At 44.3% G+C, this 22,115-nt stretch overlaps 1 protein-coding gene across 4 annotated transcripts in view; it reads right to left on the reverse strand.

The window, feature by feature from the left end:
- Positions 1–3,198: 3,198 nt before the first annotated feature.
- LOC146657144 (histone-lysine N-methyltransferase EHMT1-like) overlaps positions 3,199–22,115 on the reverse strand; it is a 69,556-nt gene continuing 50,639 nt past the window's right edge. For all 4 annotated transcript variants that reach the window (XM_085424992.1, XM_085424995.1, XM_085424994.1 and 1 more), the window contains exons 20-23: positions 8,244–8,330; positions 8,059–8,137; positions 7,097–7,272; positions 3,199–3,677 (exon numbers count right to left, since the gene is read on the reverse strand). In XM_085424992.1, coding sequence (XP_085281118.1) covers positions 3,581–3,677; positions 7,097–7,272; positions 8,059–8,137; positions 8,244–8,330 — 439 coding nt within the window. In that variant the 3' untranslated portion in view covers positions 3,199–3,580. The remainder of the gene's footprint in view (positions 3,678–7,096; positions 7,273–8,058; positions 8,138–8,243; positions 8,331–22,115) is intronic.

Consider the following 22,115-nt stretch of genomic DNA (forward strand, 5'->3'; position numbering starts at 1 on the left):
TACTATACGTGTATACCATACTTATGTGTTGTACCGAGTGAATCGACTGAAAGAGAACGAATAGTTATGTCTATAGCTTCTGTTCTCTGAAGGAGAGGAACGAGTCATAATCCTTTGTCTCACCCCAACCAATCACAGCAGATGGCCGCCCCTCCCTGAGCCTGGTTCTGCCGGAGGTTTCTTCCTGTTAAAAGGGAGTTTTTCCTTCCCACTGTCGCCAAAGTGCTTGCTCATAGAGGGTCATATTAGAGCTGGGCGATAGAACGATAACGATATGCATTGCGTGATAACTTTTCCTCGATAGAAAAGTTAAACTATTGCGATAGGCCTCGTCTCTCTTGTCCTCTTTAAAAAAAAGAAAAAAAAGAACAACAGCCAATCCAAATGAAGTAGCGCAGAGCCGAACCAATCACAGCCGCAGCGTCACGTCACGTGACTTGTTACGTGCCGCACATGTGTATTTGTTTGGGAAGCAGCCAGCCGCTGTGCCGCCTGGTAATGGAGGAAATGAGTGTGCCGACTAGAGAAAGATCAACTGAGCGTGACCGAAGGTTACCGAAGAGAAAACAGATGATGGTTCTAATGCCGGAGAGATTGTCGAACGGAAGAGCCACAGAAGTTCCGTAGTGTGAAGGTATTTCGGCTATTTCAAGTCTGACAAAAACAGAGTAGCGCGCACTGTAAATGTGCCGAAAGCAAGTCTGGAAATACAATAAAGCGGTGCATGCTCAATCTCTGACTGGAAGCGCTAATTCGTCATTCGGCTTTTGTCAGATTAAAGTAACTGTTTGAAAAGCTAAGCTATACAACAAGGAGAGATTGAGAATTCCCTTTTAGTTCTCAGTTTATCTGATATTGACAAAAGTTAGTCAATTTTGTCTGATCTTCTGTAAAACTTACTAAGATTTATTTTTAGAATTAATATTTTGTTTCTAAGTGGAATTGACAATTTAGTAGTCTGTTTTGTTTGTTCTATTTTGAAACTTAAACGCTTCAGCGGCTGCCTTTTGTGTATTTTGCCATATTTGCCTTTATTTATCTGAAAAAGTCTCATGTTCCTTAAGTACATCTACCCTCTTGAACTTATTATGGGAAATAAATATTTAAATAAAAACAAGCTGCTGATTATTTCACATTTTACTTGTGAGCAACGGCACATTAAATCTTACAAATATAGTTATTTGGCTTATATCGTGATAGATATCGTTATCGCCTGAAATGAAAAAAACATCGTGATATGAAAAAAATCTTATATTGCCCAGCTCTAGGTCATATGATTGCTGGGTTTTTCTCTGTATCTATGAAGCGCCTTGAGGCGACTTTTGTTGTGATTTGGTGCTATATAAATAAAATTGAATTGAATTTAACTATTCGTTCCACACCACTGAAGTTGCACCATTTTAACAAACCAATTCTGGTTCATCTGTTTCATTCAACGATCCGTTTTCGCCCTTCTCATTCTCCTTCGCCGCCATGCTTTTTCTGCCATGTCGGCATGAAGACAAAGGCACTGCGCATGCGCGTTTTACCCATATTCTATCGCAATATTTCATTTTCTTATCGTTGCCCAACATTATACCGGTATTACCGTGAACGGTATGATATGGCCCAGCCCTATAGGGAGCTACAGTTAATTGAGGCAACCATGAATGCCAACATGTACTGTGTCACACTGAAGCAGAGCATGATCCCCTCACTTCAGACACTGGGCCACAGGACAATATTCCAACATGATAACAGCCCCAAACACCTCGAAAAAGAGCAGTCCCTTGCTAAATAAACTGAGGGTAAAGGTACTGACTGGCCAAGCATAACTCCAGACTTAAACCTTATGGAGCATCTCTGGGGCATCCTCAAATGGAAGGTGGAGGAGCGCAAGGTCTCTAGCATCCACAAACTCCGCGACATCATCATGGAGGAGTGGAAGAGGATTACTTAAATTAAAACATGCTGTTCGTAATCTTTGTAAATCACCGGTTAACTGCATATTAATTTTGTACTTTTCCCCCCTTTTAATCTAAACGAAAGGGATCAGTTTTTATGCAGTGGTTTTACTGGGCTGTAAATTTCTCATCAAACCCCTGCTCTTAAACAAATTGTCACATCCAGCTTCGATACATCCATACAATATTGATTGTAAAAAAGGTTAGCACGTTGTTAAAGGAGGCCATACAAAAGGCATCATATGTTTTGTTAACAGTGATGGCTATAATTTAAAAAAAGAAAAAAAAGAGATTTGTATGGCTAGATTTACCTTCTTTGCATACAATCTATACTCTCAAACCCATCAATTAGTGATGGGATTTCCGGCTCTTTTTAGAGAACCGGCTTTTTCGGCTCAGATCACTTAAAAGAGCCGGCTCTTCAGGTTGTTTTGTTGCTTTAATTAATATATTATTAACAACAATATAAAATTATGCACAAAAGGAATTACTAATGTAAAAAAAAAAAAAAAAAAACACGTGGTTTTATTTATATATGTTGGCCCCTAGAGACAAAGCACGTACAAATTCCAAAACACATTTCTAGCGTTAACTGAACTTCCAAAACAGAGCTATCTAGATCACTTAAATTACACAATTGAAAGTATACGTGTATTGTTTGTGTATTTATACACAAGCACTCATATATATTCAAATAATTAAAAAAAAAAAAGTTCATATACCTGTCACTACCACACACCAAATCCAGTCGTTGGTACTTCTTGGCTTGTGTAGCCACTAGGTAACAAAAAGCATAAAGGGCGTGAACACAAAGCGCGGCAGATCAGAATCACCAAGCTGTCGGCTTTCAGCCCCAACCGTGAGAAAGGCGACATCTAACTGATTCTGATCCGCGGGTCGCGCTGTGTGTTTAAGTCTTTGTGCAGAATCCGTGTTTCTGCTCTCATTTACTGTCTTAGCTGTTTGGTGGTGGTTGAAATTTTGTGAGATTTTACCTGAGATTCTGGCATTTTAGGCAAAATAAATTTATATTAAAAAATCGATTCAGGATTTTAATGAATCGATTTTACGTTATCCAAGCCAGAATCGATAAGTCGATTATAAAAGCCCACCCCTAATCACTACCATCAATCCAAGAAGCCTGAGATGAACTGGAATACCAAATGTAACACAGACCTCATCATCCGGCAAAAAGAAGGGAAAAAAGCTGCATCTACTGAAACATTTCTCTATTAACACAAAAAAATACCACAGATGATATAAAATATGTTTAATGACTACAAAGCAAACATGAGGTTAAAAACTTAAAAGTTCACAAAAGAACTCAGACTACCACAAATCAGTTAACTTCATTATTCCACATGTAGAAATATGAAAGGAAGAATCCATGAATGTAAAAATCATCTGTGTCTCTCAGTCTTCATTAGCACTATTTTTTCTGGCAGAAAAGTAACTTCATTATAATAAGTTAGATCTTGTGCTTTGGTGATTAAAACATGTCTCTCTTTCATTTCAGGTAAATATCAGACAACATAACTGCGTGTAGTCATGACATTACTCTTACATGGTATCTGGTTCAGGGGGCAGTGTTTCTTACATTAAAGAGGCCACAGTAACAAAGAGGAATCAGTGAATTTCTATTTACTAGCAACTGAGTGACGACACTTATTAGATCCACACTGACAGCTGAAGTACTTGCTTTTCACCCTCCAATAGTGATCACCATAATCGAACCTGTTGAGGAAAAGAGAACAACTGTGTTAACTTGTTCATCCTACAGCCTGGACAATTTCTGATTTTTAATACAGATACTGATATTTGGTCATTTAAAAATCAGATATTCCGATATATTGGCCAATTTTGTTTTCTTCGTTCAGAAACATAAAACAGATTTCCAACATTATTACTCAGACAGAAGCTTCATCTTTGCACCCTGCTGCATGAAGAACAGTTCAGTTTCCAAACAAATTCATCTAAAACTTTGAGTACACATTAGTCTCAGCAGTCACATGCAGTGGTTATTTTTGTCCCTGCATCTCATTAAAATATGTTGCTATTACTGAGTCAATGTGAAAGTCTCCCAAGGCTCCCAAGTCTCCCAAAGTCAATGTGAAAGACTCCCAAGGCTCCCAAGTCTCCCAGGCACACGTTGTCATTTAATGGTTTTTCTTTATTTTTATAACTATTTACGTTGTAGATTCTCACTGAAGGCATGGGATGGGATGGCCTGTTGCTGCAGGATGCTGTGGTAGCCATGCTGATTCAGTGTGCATTCAATTTCGAATAACCCAACTGTGCCACAAAGCACCCCCACACCATCACACCACCTCCTCCATGCTTCATGGTGGGAACCATGCATGTAGAGACCATCCATTCATCTTTTCTGTGTCACACAAAGACATGGCAGGTGGAACCATAGATCTCAAATTTGGACTCATCAGACCAAAGCACAGATATCCACTGGTCTAATGTCCATGTGTTTCTTGGCCAAAACAAATCTCTTCTGCTTGTTGCTTTTCCTTAATTGTGGTTTCTTAGCACCTATTTGACCATAAAGGCCTGATTCACACAGTCTCCTCTGAAAGGTTGATGTAGAGATGTGTCTGTTACTGGAACTCTGTATGGGATTTATCAGGGCTCTAATCTGAGGTGCTGTTAACTTGCGATTTCTGAGGCTGGTGACTCGGATGAAATTATCCTCAGCAGCAGAGGTGACTCTTGGTCTTCCTTGTGAGCCAGTTTCATCGCAATGCCTGATGGTTTTGCGACTGCACTTGGGGACACATTTAAAGTTTTAGCAATTTTCTGGACTGGCTGACCTTCAGTTCTTAAAGCAATGATGGACAGTCATTTCTTTTTACATACAGGGAGTGCAGAATTATTAGGCAAGTTGTATTTTTGAGGAATAATGTTATTATTGAACAACAACCATGTTCTCAATGAACCCAAGAAACTCATTAATATCAAAGCTGAATGTTTTTGGAAGTAGTTTTTAGTTTTAGCTATTTTAGGGGGATATCTGTGTGTGCAGGTGACTATTACTGTGCATAATTATTAGGCAACTTAACAAAAAACAAATATATACCCATTTCAATTATTTATTTTTACCAGTGACACCAATATAACATCTCCACATTCACAAATATACATTTCTGACATTCAAAAACAAAACAAAAACAAATCAGCGACCAATATAGCCACCTTTCTTTGCAAGGACACTCAAAAGCCTGCCATCCATGGATTCTGTCAGTGTTTTGATCTGTTCACCATCAACATTGTGTGCAGCAGCAACCACAGCCTCCCAGACACTGTTCAGAGAGGTGTACTGTTTTCCCTCCTTGTAAATCTCACATTTGATGATGGACCACAGGTTCTCAATGGGGTTCAGATCAGGTGAACAAGGTGGCCATGTCATTAGTTTTTCTTCTTTTATACCCTTTCTTGCAAGCCACGCTGTGGAGTACTTGGACGCGTGTGATGGAACATTGTCCTGCATGAAAATCATGTTTTTCTTGAAGGATGCAGACTTCTTCCTGTATCACTGCTTGAAGAAGGTGTCTTCCAGAAACTGGCAGTAGGACTGGGAGTTGAGCTTGACTCCATCCTCAAGCCGAAAAGGCCCCACAAGCTCATCTTTGATGATACCAGCCCAAACCAGTACTCCACCTCCACCTTGCTGGCGTCTGAGTCGGACTGGAGCTCTCTGCCCTTTACCAATCCAGCCATGGGCCCATCCATCTGGCCCATCAAGACTCACTCTCATTTCATCAGTCCATAAAACCTTAGAAAAACCAATCTTGAGATATTTCTTGGCCCAGTCTTGACGTTTCAGCTTGTGTGTCTTGTTCAGTGGTGGTCGTCTTTCAGCCTTTCTTACCTTGGCCATGTCTCTGAGTATTGCACACCTTGTGCTTTTGGGCACTCCAGTGATGTTGCAGCTCTGAAATATGGCCAAACTGGTGGCAAGTGGCATCTTGGCAGCTGCACGCTTGACTTTTCTCAGTTCATGGGCGGTTATTTTGCGCCTTGGTTTTTCCACACGCTTCTTGCGACCCTGTTGACTATTTTGAATGAAATGCTTGATTGTTCGATGATCACGCTTCAGAAGCTTTGCAATTTTGAGACTGCTGCATCCCTCTGCAAGATATCTCACTATTTTTGACTTTTCTGAGCCTGTCAAGTCCTTCTTTTGACCCATTTTGCCAAAGGAAAGGACGTTGCCTAATAATTATGCACACCTGATATAGGGTGTTGATGTCATTAGACCACACCCCTTCTCATTACAGAGATGCACATCACCTAATATGCTTAATTGGTAGTAGGCTTTCGGGCCTATACAGCTTGGAGTAGGACAACATGCATGAAGAGGATGATGTGGACAAAATATTCATTTGCCTAATAATTCTGCACTCCCTGTATGTCTTTGTGTGACGCATAAAAGTTGAAAGAACAAAAAACACATGATCAGCTTCTACAAAAGCAAACAGATGTTGCCATAGTATGAATTCTAACAGTTGTCAAATATGGCTATCAGCTGTGTACTAACCTGACTTCTGCACAACACAACTGATGGTGCCAACCTCATTAAGAAGGCAACAATTAAACCCTGACAAGGCACACCTGTGAAGTAAAAACCATTTCAGGTGACTACATCATGAAGCTCACTGAGAGAAGGCCAAGGGTGTACAGCGCCATCAACAAAGCAAAGCGTGGCTACTTTCAGGAATCTAAAATATAAAACACATTTAGAGTTATTTATCCATTTCTTCTCTTTGCTACATAATTTAATATATCTTGCTTCATCTATTTGATGTCTTCAGCATGCTTCTACAATATAGAAAATAGGAAATACAATGAAAAACCATTAAATGACAAGGTGTGTCCAAACTTTTGATTGGTAGTGTACTACTCTGAGGAGATCCCAAGGCAGACACTTGACACATTTACATACACGCTCATTTAATTACTATTTTATGCTGTTTGGATGGTTACCCAACAGGGAAGTTGCAAAGTGCCCTCTGCTGGATGAACTATGCAACCTCAGCACTCATAACTTGGTTAAAGTGCATTTCTCCCATCTTTTTGCTTTTTAATTGATCAGCCATTTAGCAAATAGCCATTATTGGGCCCACTGATTTTTCGTCACCACTCACCCTATCTGGTCTCCAGCTTTGATGGACCGACTGGAGAAGAAGGCTATCCGGGGGAAGCGTAAGTCCTGGTGTATGGTGAACACCCTCACAGCCAGTAGGTTGGGCTCACACAGGTGGTTGATGAAGCGACCAATGTTGCCAAAGAGTCTTGCATCAATACAATGGGCATCCCCAACCTGCACACATGTTAAAAAAACAAACCAAAAAGAAAAAAAGGAAAGCAAAATTTGTATCCTGCTAATGACTGCCTTTTGATAAGATAGATGTTAGAAAAAGGTGACACCCCCATGATGAAGTTGAAAGAGCAAAAAAACATATGATCAGCTTCTACAAAAGCAAACAGTTAATCTAGATTTTATCAACAGTTTTATCATTAAGTTGAACCTACAGTGAGAACATGTAAACTGCTGCTCACAGCAGCAATTCATTTCCAGAATAGTTGGACTGAATGAAGGTGCTGCAATAGTCCTGTCAAAGTCAAGTTTTCAACCTTATTGAAACGCTGTGGCAGGACACTAAGAGCTGTTCATAAACAAATGCCTGGAAACTGAAGCAATGTTGTGAAAATTAGTGGGCCAAAATTTCTCTAAAATGACCTGAGAAACTAAGTCAGAAAGACCAAAATCGAAAAGGAAAGCTTTAACCCTAGTCTTAAAAGTACAGAGGGTGTCTGTTTCCTGAATCCATACTGGAAGCTGAAGGCTGTGACTCTCATCCTAACTTTAAATACTGTAGAAACCACAAGTAAGCCCGCAGTCTGAGAGCGAGGAGCTCTGTTGGGGTGATACAGTACTACAAAGTCTTCAACACAGTGCCTGATTTTTCAAGATGTTGTACCTTAACCTACAATTTACACTAAGACTTTAGAATTGCAAAAAATGGACTTCCTTTTATCCATGGCTATATATAAATAAACTCTGCTGAGTGCAGCTTTAAAAATGTATTTAAACTTATTGAATCACCTTATTGTCGAGAGTAAACAGGAAGGAATCATTCTCTCTTTTGTCAGCCTCTCCATCTGTGATGATCTCGCCAACATACCTGTGGATCAGAACGGAAGTGAGCTTATAGCACAGCTCATTTTATATATCTTTTATGCTCTTAAACACACTACATTTTATTGCTTCACTTATGAAACAATCCTCACTCGCAAATGAATGTTCCTTGAGGGATATCCTGCATGGCTCTCACTCCCCAGCCCATATTCTGTGTTCTGAACAGCTGTAGCCGGACCCTGAAAAAAAACAACAAGGCAATGTAGACGGCAGAAGTGGCAGCATGCTTTAGAGCAGGGGTGTCAAACTCAATTGCACAGAGGGCCAAAACTCAACACTTTAGGTCGCAGGCCAAACAAGATAAACGTTTATTGAACACACTAAAACAATGTTTTTTTTAAACATAAATATGAATAAAAACAGACAGGAATATTATTCCAGATTTTATTTATTTATATATATACATATATATATTATATATATACATATATATATATATATATATTAGGGGTGCAACGATACACAAAATTCACGGTTCGGTTCGGTTCGATACTTTGGTGTCACGGTTCGATATTTTTTCGATACAAAAAAAATGTTCATGCATTTTTTTATTTGTCATTTATTAAAATTATAAATATATATTTTAACTCAAAAGTACAGTTTTTAAATTTAACCCTAACCCTTGTGCGTGTTTTTTATTTTGACAGCGAATGCGCACCTGCGGACCACTTATGTGCAGCCCTGGTTATTTAGCTCATCATATTGCTGCCACAGAAATTCTTTTGTCCATGAAACCATAAAGCTGCACTTTCTTTTTGCCTTATAGTCTGATTTGTCATAACTTCTCCGTTTTGTGGTAAGCTTTTCTTTGGCTGTCACTTCTTCACCCTGACCTGTCTTATTTGGCTCAGCAGAACTGAAATGCTTTTACACACGCACTCACATAAGCTCAGCGATTCTCTGCGCGATCAACCTCTCACATGTTTAAGCTTGCTGCGGGAGATTTCACTTGTCATGTTTGCATAGTAAGCTAACGATTAATAAGACGATGTCAGAGGAATTGGTGCACAAATTATCATCACTCACAGATCAGTGCTGTCCCTCTCTATACACAGTTCGCGCGATTGCAAAGTGAAAGCAAAAAACAAGCGCAAATTCAAACGCGACTTCAATATGTCACATATTGACAGTGGCTCACCGATGCCAATGACATAATTACCCAGCTACATTTCTGAAAGAATGCAAAAGCATTGACATATATTTTTCCTACAATAGCCCGACGGGCAGGGAAGAGATAGATTTTGGTAGCCCGACTGAAAAAATCGCTAGCTCCGGGACGTCGGGCTAGCGATATTGCGAGCCCTGTATCTGATTGAGGAATCACTCATCTTTGGAAAAGAGAGTTTATTACAGAGAAATGGCTCTTTCCAAAATAAAAGCTATACTATCCGCTTCTTCTGGGCTATATTCTCAGCAGCATAAGGAGAATCACGTGCTAACAGCTGTCTAAATGACTCGGCTAAAGTTAGTAGCATGCTTGTTGTTTTTGTCTTTGCACTAGGATGATGTCGGCGTAAATGTGCAGTCATATTCGTTGTGTTCTGGCAGACGAGCTGAACACTTTCTATGCTCGCTTCGAGGCTGCAGCTAAGGTCTCCAACAATGCTAGTGTTAGCGGCGCTAACGGCTGCAGACAGGAAGATACTGCCAGCACCGGAAACGTGCTCGTCATCTCCGAGCATGAAGTAAGGAGAGCCTTCAAGAGAGTGAACACCAGGAAAGCAGCAGGACCAGACGGCATCCCAGGTCGTATCCTAAGAGACTGCGCATACCAGCTAGCTCCTGTGTTCACTGAGATATTCAACATCTCTTTATCTCAGTCGGTGATCCCCACATGCTTCAAAGAGTCCATCATTGTTCCTGTCCCGAAGAAACCCCACCCTGCTTCTCTCAATGACTATCGCCCTGTAGCCCTCACCTCAGTAGTGATGAAGTGCTTTGAACGCCTGGTCAGAGACTTCATCATTTCTTCACTACCAGACACACTGGACCCACTACAGTTCGCTTACCGTCCAAATCGTTCCACAGACGATGCCATCTCTCATCTCCTCCACACATCACTCACTCACTTGGACACTAGAAGGGGGAATTATGTTAAAATGCTCTTCATAGACTACAGCTCTGCATTTAATACCATAATTCCCTCCACACTCACCACCAAGCTGGAGCATCTGGGACTCAGCTCATCTATGTGTCAGTGGATCTCCAACTTCCTAACTGGCAGACCACAGGCAGTAAGGATGGGCGGACATGTCTCAGCCTCCACCACTCTCAGCACTGGAGCCCCCCAGGGGTGTGTTCTGAGCCCCCTGCTGTACTCTTTGTACACATATGACTGTGTGGCCACTACCAGCTCCACCACCATCATCAAGTTTGCTGACGACACCGTCGTGGTGGGCCTGATCTCTGATAACAACGAGACGGCCTACGTGAAGGAGATTAGGAATCTGGAGAACTGGTGCCAGAGGAACAACCTCCTTCTAAACGTCAGTAAGACAAAGGAGCTGATAGTGGACTTCAGCACTAAGCAGGAGAGGAACTACCAGACCCCCGTCATCAACGAGTGCCCAGTGGAGAGAGTGGACAGCTTCAAATACCTCGGAGTTCACATCACGCAGGACCTGTCATGGTCCTGTCACATCAACACCGTGGTGAAAAAGGCCCGACAGCGTCTCTACCACCTCAGACGCTTGAGAGACTTCCAACTGCCCTCCAAGGTGCTCAGGAACTTTTACTCGTGCACCATAGAGAGCATCCTGGCGGGAAACATCTTAACCTGGTTCGGGAACAGCACCATGCAGGACAGACGAGCTCTACAGAGGGTTGTGCGGTCAGCTGAGCGCACCATCCGCTCCGAGCTCCCTGACCTGCACTCAATCTACAGCAGGCGGTGCTGGACCAAGGCCAGGAAGATCGTGAAGGACCTCAGCCATCCCAACAACAGACTGTTCTCTCTGTTGAGGTCAGGAAAGCGATTCCGCTCCCTGAAGACCAACACAGAGAGACTGAGGAGGAGCTTCTTCCCGCAGGCGATACGGTCTCTCAATCACACCACCACACAGTACTGACCCACACATATGGTTCTTACACACACACTGGACTTTCTGGACTTTGTTTTTGCACAACACTGGTCACTATATTCTTCATTTCCAGTTAATACTTGTACAGCTGCTGTTATTGTGTATATATTTATTTATATTTAGATTTCTTCATACATTCTTATATAGTTCTATATTGTGTATTGTGTATTTTGTTGTACAGTTATTTTATTTTCAACTTTAATTTATATATTTTATCTTATTCTTCCCAGTTAAATTTACCCTTCATTCTAATTTGTGTTGTACAGTTATTTCATTTTTAACCTTAATTTATATTTTATTCCTTCCTAGTTAAATTTACCCTTTTTAATTTTTCATATTTATTTCCTATCTTATTCATAGCCTTTCCTTTTTTGTTTTCTTTAGGTCACGAGCAGTTGTCCAAGCATTTCACTACATATCGTACTGTGTATGACTGTGTACGTGACAAATAAAATTTGAATTTGAATTTGAAATGTGCAGTCATATTCGTTGTGTTCCCACTAGTGCTTTCAGGTTAATCTCGTTGAAATGACCTTAACGCCACAACACGGCAAATCTCCGTTAACGAGCTACCGCCGATCGCTCCGTGCATGGGGCTAGACGGCCAACACGTTAACGAGCTAACTGCGCTAACACACTAGTTCACACCAATGTAATTGAGCATTGCATGGCACATCCAACATACTGTTTTACTTTAGTCCATGACTCGCTTACCTTCAGGGTCATACGTCACATGAAAACCAAAATAATTCCAAACGCCAGATCTGAATGAGGTTCAATTTGCCTGTTACAAGGAGAGCTTAACTTCTGTCTCGCTAGCTTGCCCTGCGCTCTTCCTTCTGACTATGCTGTCTGTGTTGAGCGCTCAGTGAATCTGCATTCGACTACTCCGCCTAGGCTGCACTGTCGAGCCTAGGCGGAGTAGTCGAATGCAGATTCACTGAGCGCTCAACACAGACAGCATCGTCAGAAGGAAAATTGATAAAATAAATTACAAATGTTGTATTGTTCGATACATATGCGTACCGAACCGAAAGCACTGTATCGAACGGTTCAATATCGATACGAATATCGTTGCACCCCTAATATATACATATATATATATATATATATATATATATATATATATACATATATATATATATATATATATATATATATATATATATATATATATATATATATATATATGTGTGTGTGTGTGTGTGTGTGTGTGTGTGTGTGTGTGTCTTTGCAGTTCAGCAAAGTCCGCTGACTCGGTTCAACATTACCCGGCAACGGGGAAAGTGAGGCAGGTTGCACTGGTGCATTTTTGACAGCTTCACTTAAAATGCCTTCACCGCATCATGCATGCCATGTCCATGAACTGACAGATTTCCTTGCTGAGCTCAAAAACTATTGAGAATTTTTATCCCAACTCAGCCAACGGACCTCTGTATGATAAGGAATGTCGGCAAACTCTGAATCTATTTCCCACATAAAAGACTGAAATTGACGGGGATTTAAACTTTTAGCTCCGATAAAATTCACGGTTTGCGTTACAGTGGTCATTACATGCTCCATTTTTAGGACTTTACCACACAGCGTTTCCTGCTGTATGATGCCGTGATATGCTGTTAGCTCACCGGTACAGTTCTCCTCCTGCATCTTTACTCGCATCCTGCTGACTAGTCCGCTTTTTTCACCGCACAACACCAGCGCTCCATCTGTTGCAAGTCCAACAAGTTTGTCCCAGGGCAGTTTCATGTTGGTTACACTTTGACATACATTTTCAAAAATGTCTTTTCCTGTCATTGTCCCGTGCATCGACTTAATGTTCAATATTTCCACTCCACAGATGAAGATGGCCAGCTGTGCAATGTGCATCATGTCTATATTTTCATCCACAGCAAGAGAGTATGCAATAAAGTTTTTGCTTCTTTCACACAACTGTGTTCTTAAATCAGTGGCCATCTCACCAACCCGATCAGTAGGGATGGGTATCGAAACCCGGTTCTTGTTGAGAACCGGTTCCCACTGTTTCAATTCCTTGGAATCGTTTGCCATTTTTGCAAACGATTCCCTTATCGATTCCAGTCGCCCCGAATGACGTCACCACGTTGCGGAGCGTCATTTACCTGGCAGGAAACACGGCGCCAGCGGCTCAAATGCTCAAAAGCTTGGTTATACTTTACGAGAACGGATGACAACAGGGCAACTTGCAATACTTTCAAAGTAGATATTTCATTTAAGGGAGGAAACACTACGAATATGCAAAAGCATTTGCTCACAAAACACGTGATAACCTTAAATGAATGTCGTGTTTTTAATTCCGCTCCGGACTCGTGAATCTCAACCGAGCAGCAGCGGTAACGCTTGCACGTCCTCTCCCGTTAATGCGGCAGGTAAATAATCAACTAACAGTGCATATTATGTTAGCGCGATCTGCCTTATTACAAAACCTGCCATTACTGTGCATTTAGGTGACCATGACGAGAGAGACAGACAGAGTCTGGCTGTCTCATATGCTGGCAGTTCTCACTGCAGTCTACCGGTAGCGTCTCCTTTCAGGCCAGGATAGACGAATGTCACCGAGCAGTGACTGAGTTTGTGGTCAAAGGCTTGCACCCATTTGCCACAGCAGATGCCCCGATTTCACTTTGGTAAGTGAATATGTTTAATTGTAGGCAGGGACATTACTGGATATTCTTGTGTAATTGCTACAGAATAATTTATGTTACACTTTGTTATTGCTACAGGAGAATATTTATTTTATTATTTTACATTTACATTTTTTTTCCTGGGGACCCTGTGACACCCCATTGAAGAGCCGTAGGCTGGATCTCTTAAGATCTCACTGTTGGGTTTGTAAGGCCATGTTACTCCTAAATTTCTATCTTGTTCAAAGAGAAGATAAAAAACAAAGTTCTAAGCTAATCGACCTTAGTGTTCTCCTTTTTTAAAAATAAGAATCGATAAGAGAATCGATAAAGAATCAAATCGTTAAACAGAATCGAAAATGGAATCGGAATCGTTAAAATCTTATCAATACCCATCCCATCTCTGGGCTGGGGCCCGGGCCGGGCCTCGGGGGCTTGGGTCCTGGTTGGTGTGTTGCCGGGGTTGTGGGTGGGTGGGTGCATGAGGGCCCAGCCCTGGAGCAGGGTGCCGCCGGTGCATCGAGCCACCTGGGGGGCTCTTCAACTGGTGGGGAAGATTGTCACATCTTGCAGGAGCTTTCCTCTCCTCAGGGGCTCTCTCTACAGGAGGGGGAGATACAGGAGAGGTGGAGGAAGATCTCAGCCTGGGTGTTTATTGTCTTATGTAGTCTGGAAGAAGAGTGGATGGTGGGGTGGGTGCAGTTTTCTCTGTGGTGGGGTTGGGTAGACTGTCCTGGGCTCTGTGGGGCCGGGAGGTGCTGCTGCGCTGGGCCCCGGTCTGGATAGGCCTGGGCCCTCTTTCCCTGGTGGGTCGCGGGGTATGGGGGTGCCTAATGGGGTCAGCGGGGGAGCTGGCCCCAGGGAGGGGTCACTTGCCCCTCCCCATCTCCAGCTGCCTCCCTCTTCCCGCTCCACCACAACCACCCACACATGCAGGACCTTGGAGTAGGGGTATGTCACCAGGGTGCAGAGGAGGCCACCCCCCCCCCCCTCCCCCCCTCCTTTCCCCTTTTGGCTGCCTCTGCCTCAATTTTATCCCACAACTTAGACATTCACATTACTCACACTCTCATTACACATACATATAGGATCTTGGGGGTGGGCACGATATACGGAATCCAAAGTACCATCAGGGTGTACACCCCACCCCTGGCGTCGTTGCCCACCTCTCAATGTTAAATACACGTAGACATTGAGGGCCAGCAGGAGGGACCATGCGCTTACCTGCTGCTATCTGGCAGGTAGCACCATGCCCTCCTGGGTTTTAAATGCACCTTAGAACACACATGCATCAACACTACAATGAGCGGGTGGAGGGAGGTTTGGAGTCTTCTCTCACCCCCATTCTCTGCGACCTGCTGGAGCGGGGGGGCTAGGAGGAGGAGTTGGCCGTCCGACTGCGGTCTGGAGTGTGGGGCCTCCCTGCTGCTGCGGAGTCGGGGCGGTCTGCCTCCCCCCACCGCAGGGAAAAGGGTAACACCACCTGGGTCTGGGGGCAGTTCCCCCCCCTCCAGGGGCAAGGGTACCTAGACCCGGGGCTTAGAGTACGCTTGGGGAGTGTGATCGTGTGTACAGCGTCTCTTTATGTCTGTCTCCACGTTGGTTGAGTGTGGAGTAAGTGTATATGAGAGCATGAGGGTGGGAATGGATGTTTGTATATGTGTGTGCCTGTATTTCTGTGTCTATATGTCAGGTTGGGTGTCAGGCGCCACCTCTCTGGGGACATCTTAGGCCCTCCAAGGTATGGAGGCCTATCTCCCCCTACCACCACTTCCCCTGCCAGTGGCGGACTCCCTCAGCCATCGGTGCGTTGGTGGTTCTTTGTGTCCGGGGGTGGGCGTCCAGGTACACACCGGCTCACTCCTTGGCAGCCGCTTATCGGGGCCTGGAGCCTGGGGCTTGCTCGGGCCACTTCGGAGGTGGGGTGCCCCCGGCCTCTCGGCCTGGGGCTCGGTCACTCAGGCACGGCTGGCTGCCGGCGGAGCTCACGGGCGCGTCACTGCAACTCCCCCTGGTTTCTGCTCCGCGGCTGCTGAGTGAGCCCTCATCTGGGACTCTCCTCAGCTCTTTCTGGGACAGTGGCGCGGCTGCCCCTCTGTTGGTCTTCCTTGGTCTCTTGTGTTCTGGGGGCCTCTGGATGTCTGGAGTTTTGATCTCCTCCATACCTGCTTCATGCCCTGGAGGACGGGGCTGTGGCCCCCCCACACCCTCTAGCAGATCATTACATGAAGGAACCTTTTAAAAAAACAAAAAACAAGCGCGTCCATGCTCACAGGTGTACACACGGGTGATCACACCCACAAACTACACCCTTTTTGGCTCCTACCTCAAAGCACACTGTGTTCTGTTGATCTTATGTGCTGCACAATAATGTTTAATATTTAGTATTTACTGTCATATTCCCATATATCATTGTGATGTTTTTTATTCTATCACTCTTGTTCTCTTCTGCTTGTTTTCTTTTTTCTTTCTCAGCAGGTGACCCAGGTGATTGATATATGCATTTTTTTTCTTTTTTTCTTCTTTTTTTTCTTTTTCTGCTCATTCTGTTGGTTTTTGGTTTTTGCCCTTCTCCCCCGTCCCTCTTCTCAGCTGTTTCTCTTTCCCTCTTTCTTTCTCCCCTTCTTTCCCCCAGTCAAGTCTGTCCCATAGTCAGTAAGTGAAAATAAAATAAACAATAAAAGGTGAATCAAATGGACCATTATGGCAAGGCTGGGATGGTCAATTTGGTAAAGTAAATCCGTTGGGCATCTTTCTTTGCCTTTAGACAACAATTCTGATGGCAAAAGAGCCAAACGGGGCAGGCAAAAAAAAAAAATCAAAAAAAAAAAATCAATACCCATCCCTACCGATCAGCAATCGTATTTCTGCTCAGGCTCACATTTGCCAAAATCTGCGTTTTGTCTGGACACAAGACGTCGCACGCCTTCATCATGCAGCTCTTCAGAGTGGTACCGGCCTGATTTGGCTGTCTCCTCTGCTACAGTAAAACTTGCTTTCACAACAGCTTCACTTTGTGATTTTGCTCCGGTGAAAAAAGTCTGCTGAAATGTCAGACTCTTCTTTAGCTCTTCTACTTTCTGTAGTTTCTCATCTGCATTTAGGTTTTTCAGCTTATCCTGACGTTTTGTCTCGTAGTGCCGTCTTAAATTAAATTCCTTAATTACAGCCACATTAGCTCCACTAATAACACACACGGGTTTACCAGCAATGTCTGTAAACATATATTCAGTCACCCACTGGCGCTGAAAGGCTCTGCTTTCAGAATCAACTTTTCTCTCCACTATTGTGAGCACCTACCTTCGCAATAACAGAAGTTTGACTTCACTGACGGGAATGTTCCCAGTTAGCCTAGCGTTCCGCAAGGAGGCTGCAGCACTGCATTATGGTATCTGTAGTTTGTATATTATTAGCGGCTCATATGCCGGGCCATGCATAACAATAATAATACATCTATATAAAATGATCTCGCGGCCGGATATAAATGTACGCCGGGGCGGATGTGGCCCGCGGGCCTTGATTTTGACACATGTGCTTTAGAGGAACATTAAGACAGAAAACATCTTAGAAAGTGAGTCCTTTTCCTTCCACATCAAGCTGAGTTCTCCCTTTTCTGGCCAAGGATAACACTGCCTGCCAGCAATGTATCGGGCACGTAGGTTGTCACCTAATGGGTCGCACAGCATACACATCTAGCTGGCATGATTGATGTGATGCAGTTTATTATCACCCGAACTTGCACGAAACCTCAATCAAGGCAGTAACAAGAGGCACTCTCCAAGGAAACACAAACATAAAGCAAGTTTTGAGCTAATGAGCAAGGATTTCTGAAGAGTATGTAAACTGGTACAGGTAAAAGTGACACTTAATTTTTAGTCTTGGGCCTGAAAAACACATTTTACCTAATTGCTGAAAATATCTCTCTCAAAAATGCGTATCCTTCATTCTAACTGCAGAAACAGCTATTCAGAGTATGTTCTCTGTAACAATAGGAGCCCCATTAAATCTTTAAAAAGAAAGTGCAAGTGCTAAATAAAGAAGTAGGAAAAAATTGCTCTAAATGGGGTGCCTGCATGTCATCTACTAATTGGCAGGTTGGTGGTTTGATCCTTTTGCTGTTCCAGTCCTTGGGCAAAATAAGTCACTCTCTGATGTGGGTGCTAGCTAGAAAGCACTTAGGCAGAAAAAGCACAGCAATCTGCTGGAGTACCAGGAGAAAACCCATGTAGGGAGAACCTCTAAGCACCACAAAGAAATGTCACAAGCAGGCTTAAGCTCAGAGCCTCCCTCCTGTAAGGTGACAGTGCTAACTACAGCACCCTGAAGATAAGCGATCAACAGGCAGGCAGACTAACAATTCTAAGAAACTGGTCTACTGGGAACTGGTTTTCTACAAGAACTGGTTCTCTTTCATAGCATTCGTTTCGTGTCTCACTATGGGGAACGCCTCCTGCGTGACCTCATCAGAAGCTCAAATACCATTACGCCAGCCCTTACAGGCTGGCTAGGTGACGCCCATGTCAGGAGGGGCCAGTGCCTCCCTATATAATAGGCTGACATAGCGTCAGATGTCATTCAAAAACCTCTTCTCGCTTCTCACAGAAGCCTGTAGACAGCTGTGCTATTGGGTGCTAAAGCTAAACTGTCCACAGATTCGAGTGAACAACTCGGTCGCCGGGCGCTTTGTTCCCAGCCTTTCAGTTGTCCACTAGCATACAAGCAGTAGCAATACTGTTCTGTAGCTTTCTACTTCTACTTTCTACTTCCAAGATGGCGGCGCGTGCACACGCAGCGGCTTCTCTCTCTCCCAAACAAACTACTTTTTCGTGTTTTTCGTCCTGTAAGTTGCAGTGTTTTTGTAAGACTTTGTCGCGTCTATCTGTGTGCAAGCGAGGATATGCCCGAACACTTCTTCTCGACATCGGCAGAAACAAACTTTTTAAGTTAAACTCTGTGGACACCTAAATCACCGACCCCCACTCCCGCACTTCGCCCACAATGGATGCGCCTCAAGCGGTGTGAGAGGAAGCAGAAGAGGGGTAAGCGCGGTGGCATCCGAGCTAGGCTAGCGGCTAGCCCACACAAACCCGCCATCCCCTCTATCGTTCTGGCCAACGTACGCTCGCTAGAAAATAAACTGGACGACATCCGACTGCTACGTTCATCTCAAAGGAATGTAAAGGACTGCTGTGCTTTTGTGTTCACGGAAACATGGCTCAGCGACAGTGTCCCGGACCGCGCCATTCAGCTCGACCAGCTAACATGCTACCGTGCTGACAGAGTCATCGTCGCGGGAGGTAAGACCCGCGGGGGAGGACTTTGTGTTTACATCAATGATGCCTGGTGTCGCGATGCTGTTGCGGTCTGCAAACACTGCTCACCAGTGCTGGAGTTAATGGTCATTAAGTGCCGGCCATTCTATCTACCGAGGGAATATACAGCCATACTACTGTGCGCTGTGTACATTCCTCCCTCCTCCAATGTCAACAACAGGAATGAGGCACTGAATGAACTGTACCAGCACATCAGTGAGCAGCAGACAGCCCATCCTGATGCTTTTCTCATCCTGGCTGGGGATTTCAATCATGCAGACTTAAAGTGCGTGTTTCCAAAAATACAACAACACATTGACTTTCCAACAAGGGGAAATAACACACTGGACTTTGTTTACACCACCGAGAGAGGAGCTTACAAAGCTTTTCCCCTCCCCCACCTCGGCGCCTCAGACCATATCACTGTCATGCTAATGCCTGCCTACAGACCGCTCGTTAAAGTCACCAAACCGGTTCGTAAGCAGATAAAAGTGTGGCCAGAAGGGTCTTCAGAGGCTTTACAGGACTGCTTCAACACCACAGACTGGAACATGTTTAAGCAGGGTGCCACCTATAACAACACCACTGACCTCCAGGAGTACGCAGAGACTGTTACTGCCTACATCAACAAGTGTATTGAGGATGTAACAGTCACGAAAACCATAACTGTCCGGGCCAATCAAAAACCATGGATGACAGGAGAGGTCTACAGGCTGCTGAAAGCTCGGAATGTTGCCTTCAGAGATGGAGACGAGGCAAGCCTGAGGACAGCTAGGGCCAACCTTTCCCGTGGCATCAGAGAGGCTAAGAGACAGTACTCCAGGAAAATATCGCATCACTTCAAAGACAGCAGAGACTCACGGAGCCTGTGGCGGGGCATTCAGACCATCACAGATTACAAGCCCCCACCACAGACCTGTGATAGCACTATCCCCCTGCTGAACGAGCTGAACACTTTCTTTGCTCGCTCTGAAGTCCAAAACAGCACCACTGCACAGAAGACCCCACCCCCTCCTGGTGACCAGGTGATGACTCTGTCCCCGGACAGCGTGAGGAGATCCCTCAGCAGGATCAATGCACGTAAAGCTCCGGGTCCTGACAACATTCCTGGTCGTGTACTGAGAGACTGTGCAGTGGAACTCACTGATGTCTTCACAGACATCTTCAACATATCACTCATCCAGGCTGTCGTCCCCACATGTTTTAAAGCCACCACAATCATTCCGGTTCCAAAAAAGTCATCTCCCTCCTGCTTTAATGACTACCGTCCTGTTGCACTTACTCCCATCCTGATGAAGTGCTTCGAACGACTAGTCATGCAACACATCAAGACTGTCCTGCCCCCCTCCCTGGATCCCTTCCAGTTTGCGTATCGGCCCAACCGCTCAACCGATGATGCCATCTCCACTGCACTCCACTCAGCACTCACACACCTGGACAAAAAAGACTCATATGTTCGAATGCTGTTCATAGATTTCAGTTCAGCATTCAACACTATAATCCCCCAACAGCTCACTCAAAAACTGGTCCAGCTGGGGCTCAACACCTCACTGTGCAACTGGCTGTTGGATTTCCTCACCGGAAGACCTCAAACAGCACGGGTCAGCAGTAACACATCCAGCACCATCATTTTAAACACGGGGGCCCCGCAGGGATGTGTGCTGAGCCCCCTCCTCTTCACTCTGCTGACCCATGACTGCACTCCATCATACAGCTCCAACCTCTTCATCAAGTTTGCGGACGACACAACGGTGGTGGGTCTCATTAGCAACAGGGATGAGACCGACTACAGAAGTGAGGTGAGACGCCTGGCCACGTGGTGTGCTGACAACAATCTCTCTCTGAATGTGGAGAAGACAAAGGAGATTGTTGTGGACTTCAGGAGAATGCACACCCAACATGCTCCTCTGACCATTGACGGAGCGTCTGTGGAGAGAGTGAGCAGCACCAAGTTCTTGGGTGTGCACATCACAGAGGATCTCTCCTGGACGTACAACACCACAGCACTGGCCAAGAAATCACAGCAGCGTCTCTTCTTTCTCCGCAAACTAAGAAGAGCAGGAGCACCAGCCCCCATCATGCACACTTTCTACAGAGGCACCATCGAAAGCATCCTGTCGAGCTGCATCACTGTGTGGTTTGGAGCCTGCAATGCGTCCTGTCATAGAACCCTCCAACGCATAGTGAGAGCTGCAGAGAGGATCATTGGTGTCTCTCTCCCCTCCCTCCAGGACATTTACAGCACCCGTCTCACTAAAAAAGCCCTTTGCATAGCGGCTGATCCCACGCACCCAATGCAAAGCTTCTTCAAGCTGCTGCCGTCGGGGAGGAGACTGCGGAGTCTCCAGGCCAGGACCAGCAGGCTGAAGGACAGCTTCATCCATCAGGCTGTCAGGAAGCTTAACTCCCTCCCGATTCTGCCCCCTCTCCTCTCTCTCCTCCACGGTCTCACTGAACTCTGTCACACACACACACACACACACACACACACACACACACACACACACACACACACACACACACACACACACACTCTGACTCACTCACTGGCCTGCACCAGTTACCAGTCACTTTGTGGAGCATTGGACTGCCATTACCTCATAAGACTTTGTGTTACACTATCTCTTACCGTACATTACCAAATCTCCATTTGCACTATTTGCCTATTTGCACTACTCTGCTTGGTTTGCACTCAATGTCATTTACCCTTATATTGTATAGCTTTCTTGTTATATGTAAAATTGTATTATATTATTTAATTTTTTTTACTTTAAAATATTTTACTTGCATTTTTAATCACTCTTATATTTAAATGTTCATTTTCTATTTTATCTAGGGATTGAGAGTAACGAAGTTTCTATTCTCTGTATGTCCTGTACATGTGGCAGAATTGACAATAAAGTTGACTTTGACTTTGACTGACTAGTGCTGGT

The sequence above is a fragment of the Rhamphochromis longiceps genome, linkage group LG12 (assembly GCF_057381845.1).
Source record: "Rhamphochromis longiceps isolate RC_006_pf linkage group LG12, R_longiceps_female_GT1.1, whole genome shotgun sequence".
NCBI lineage: Eukaryota > Metazoa > Chordata > Actinopteri > Cichliformes > Cichlidae > Rhamphochromis > Rhamphochromis longiceps.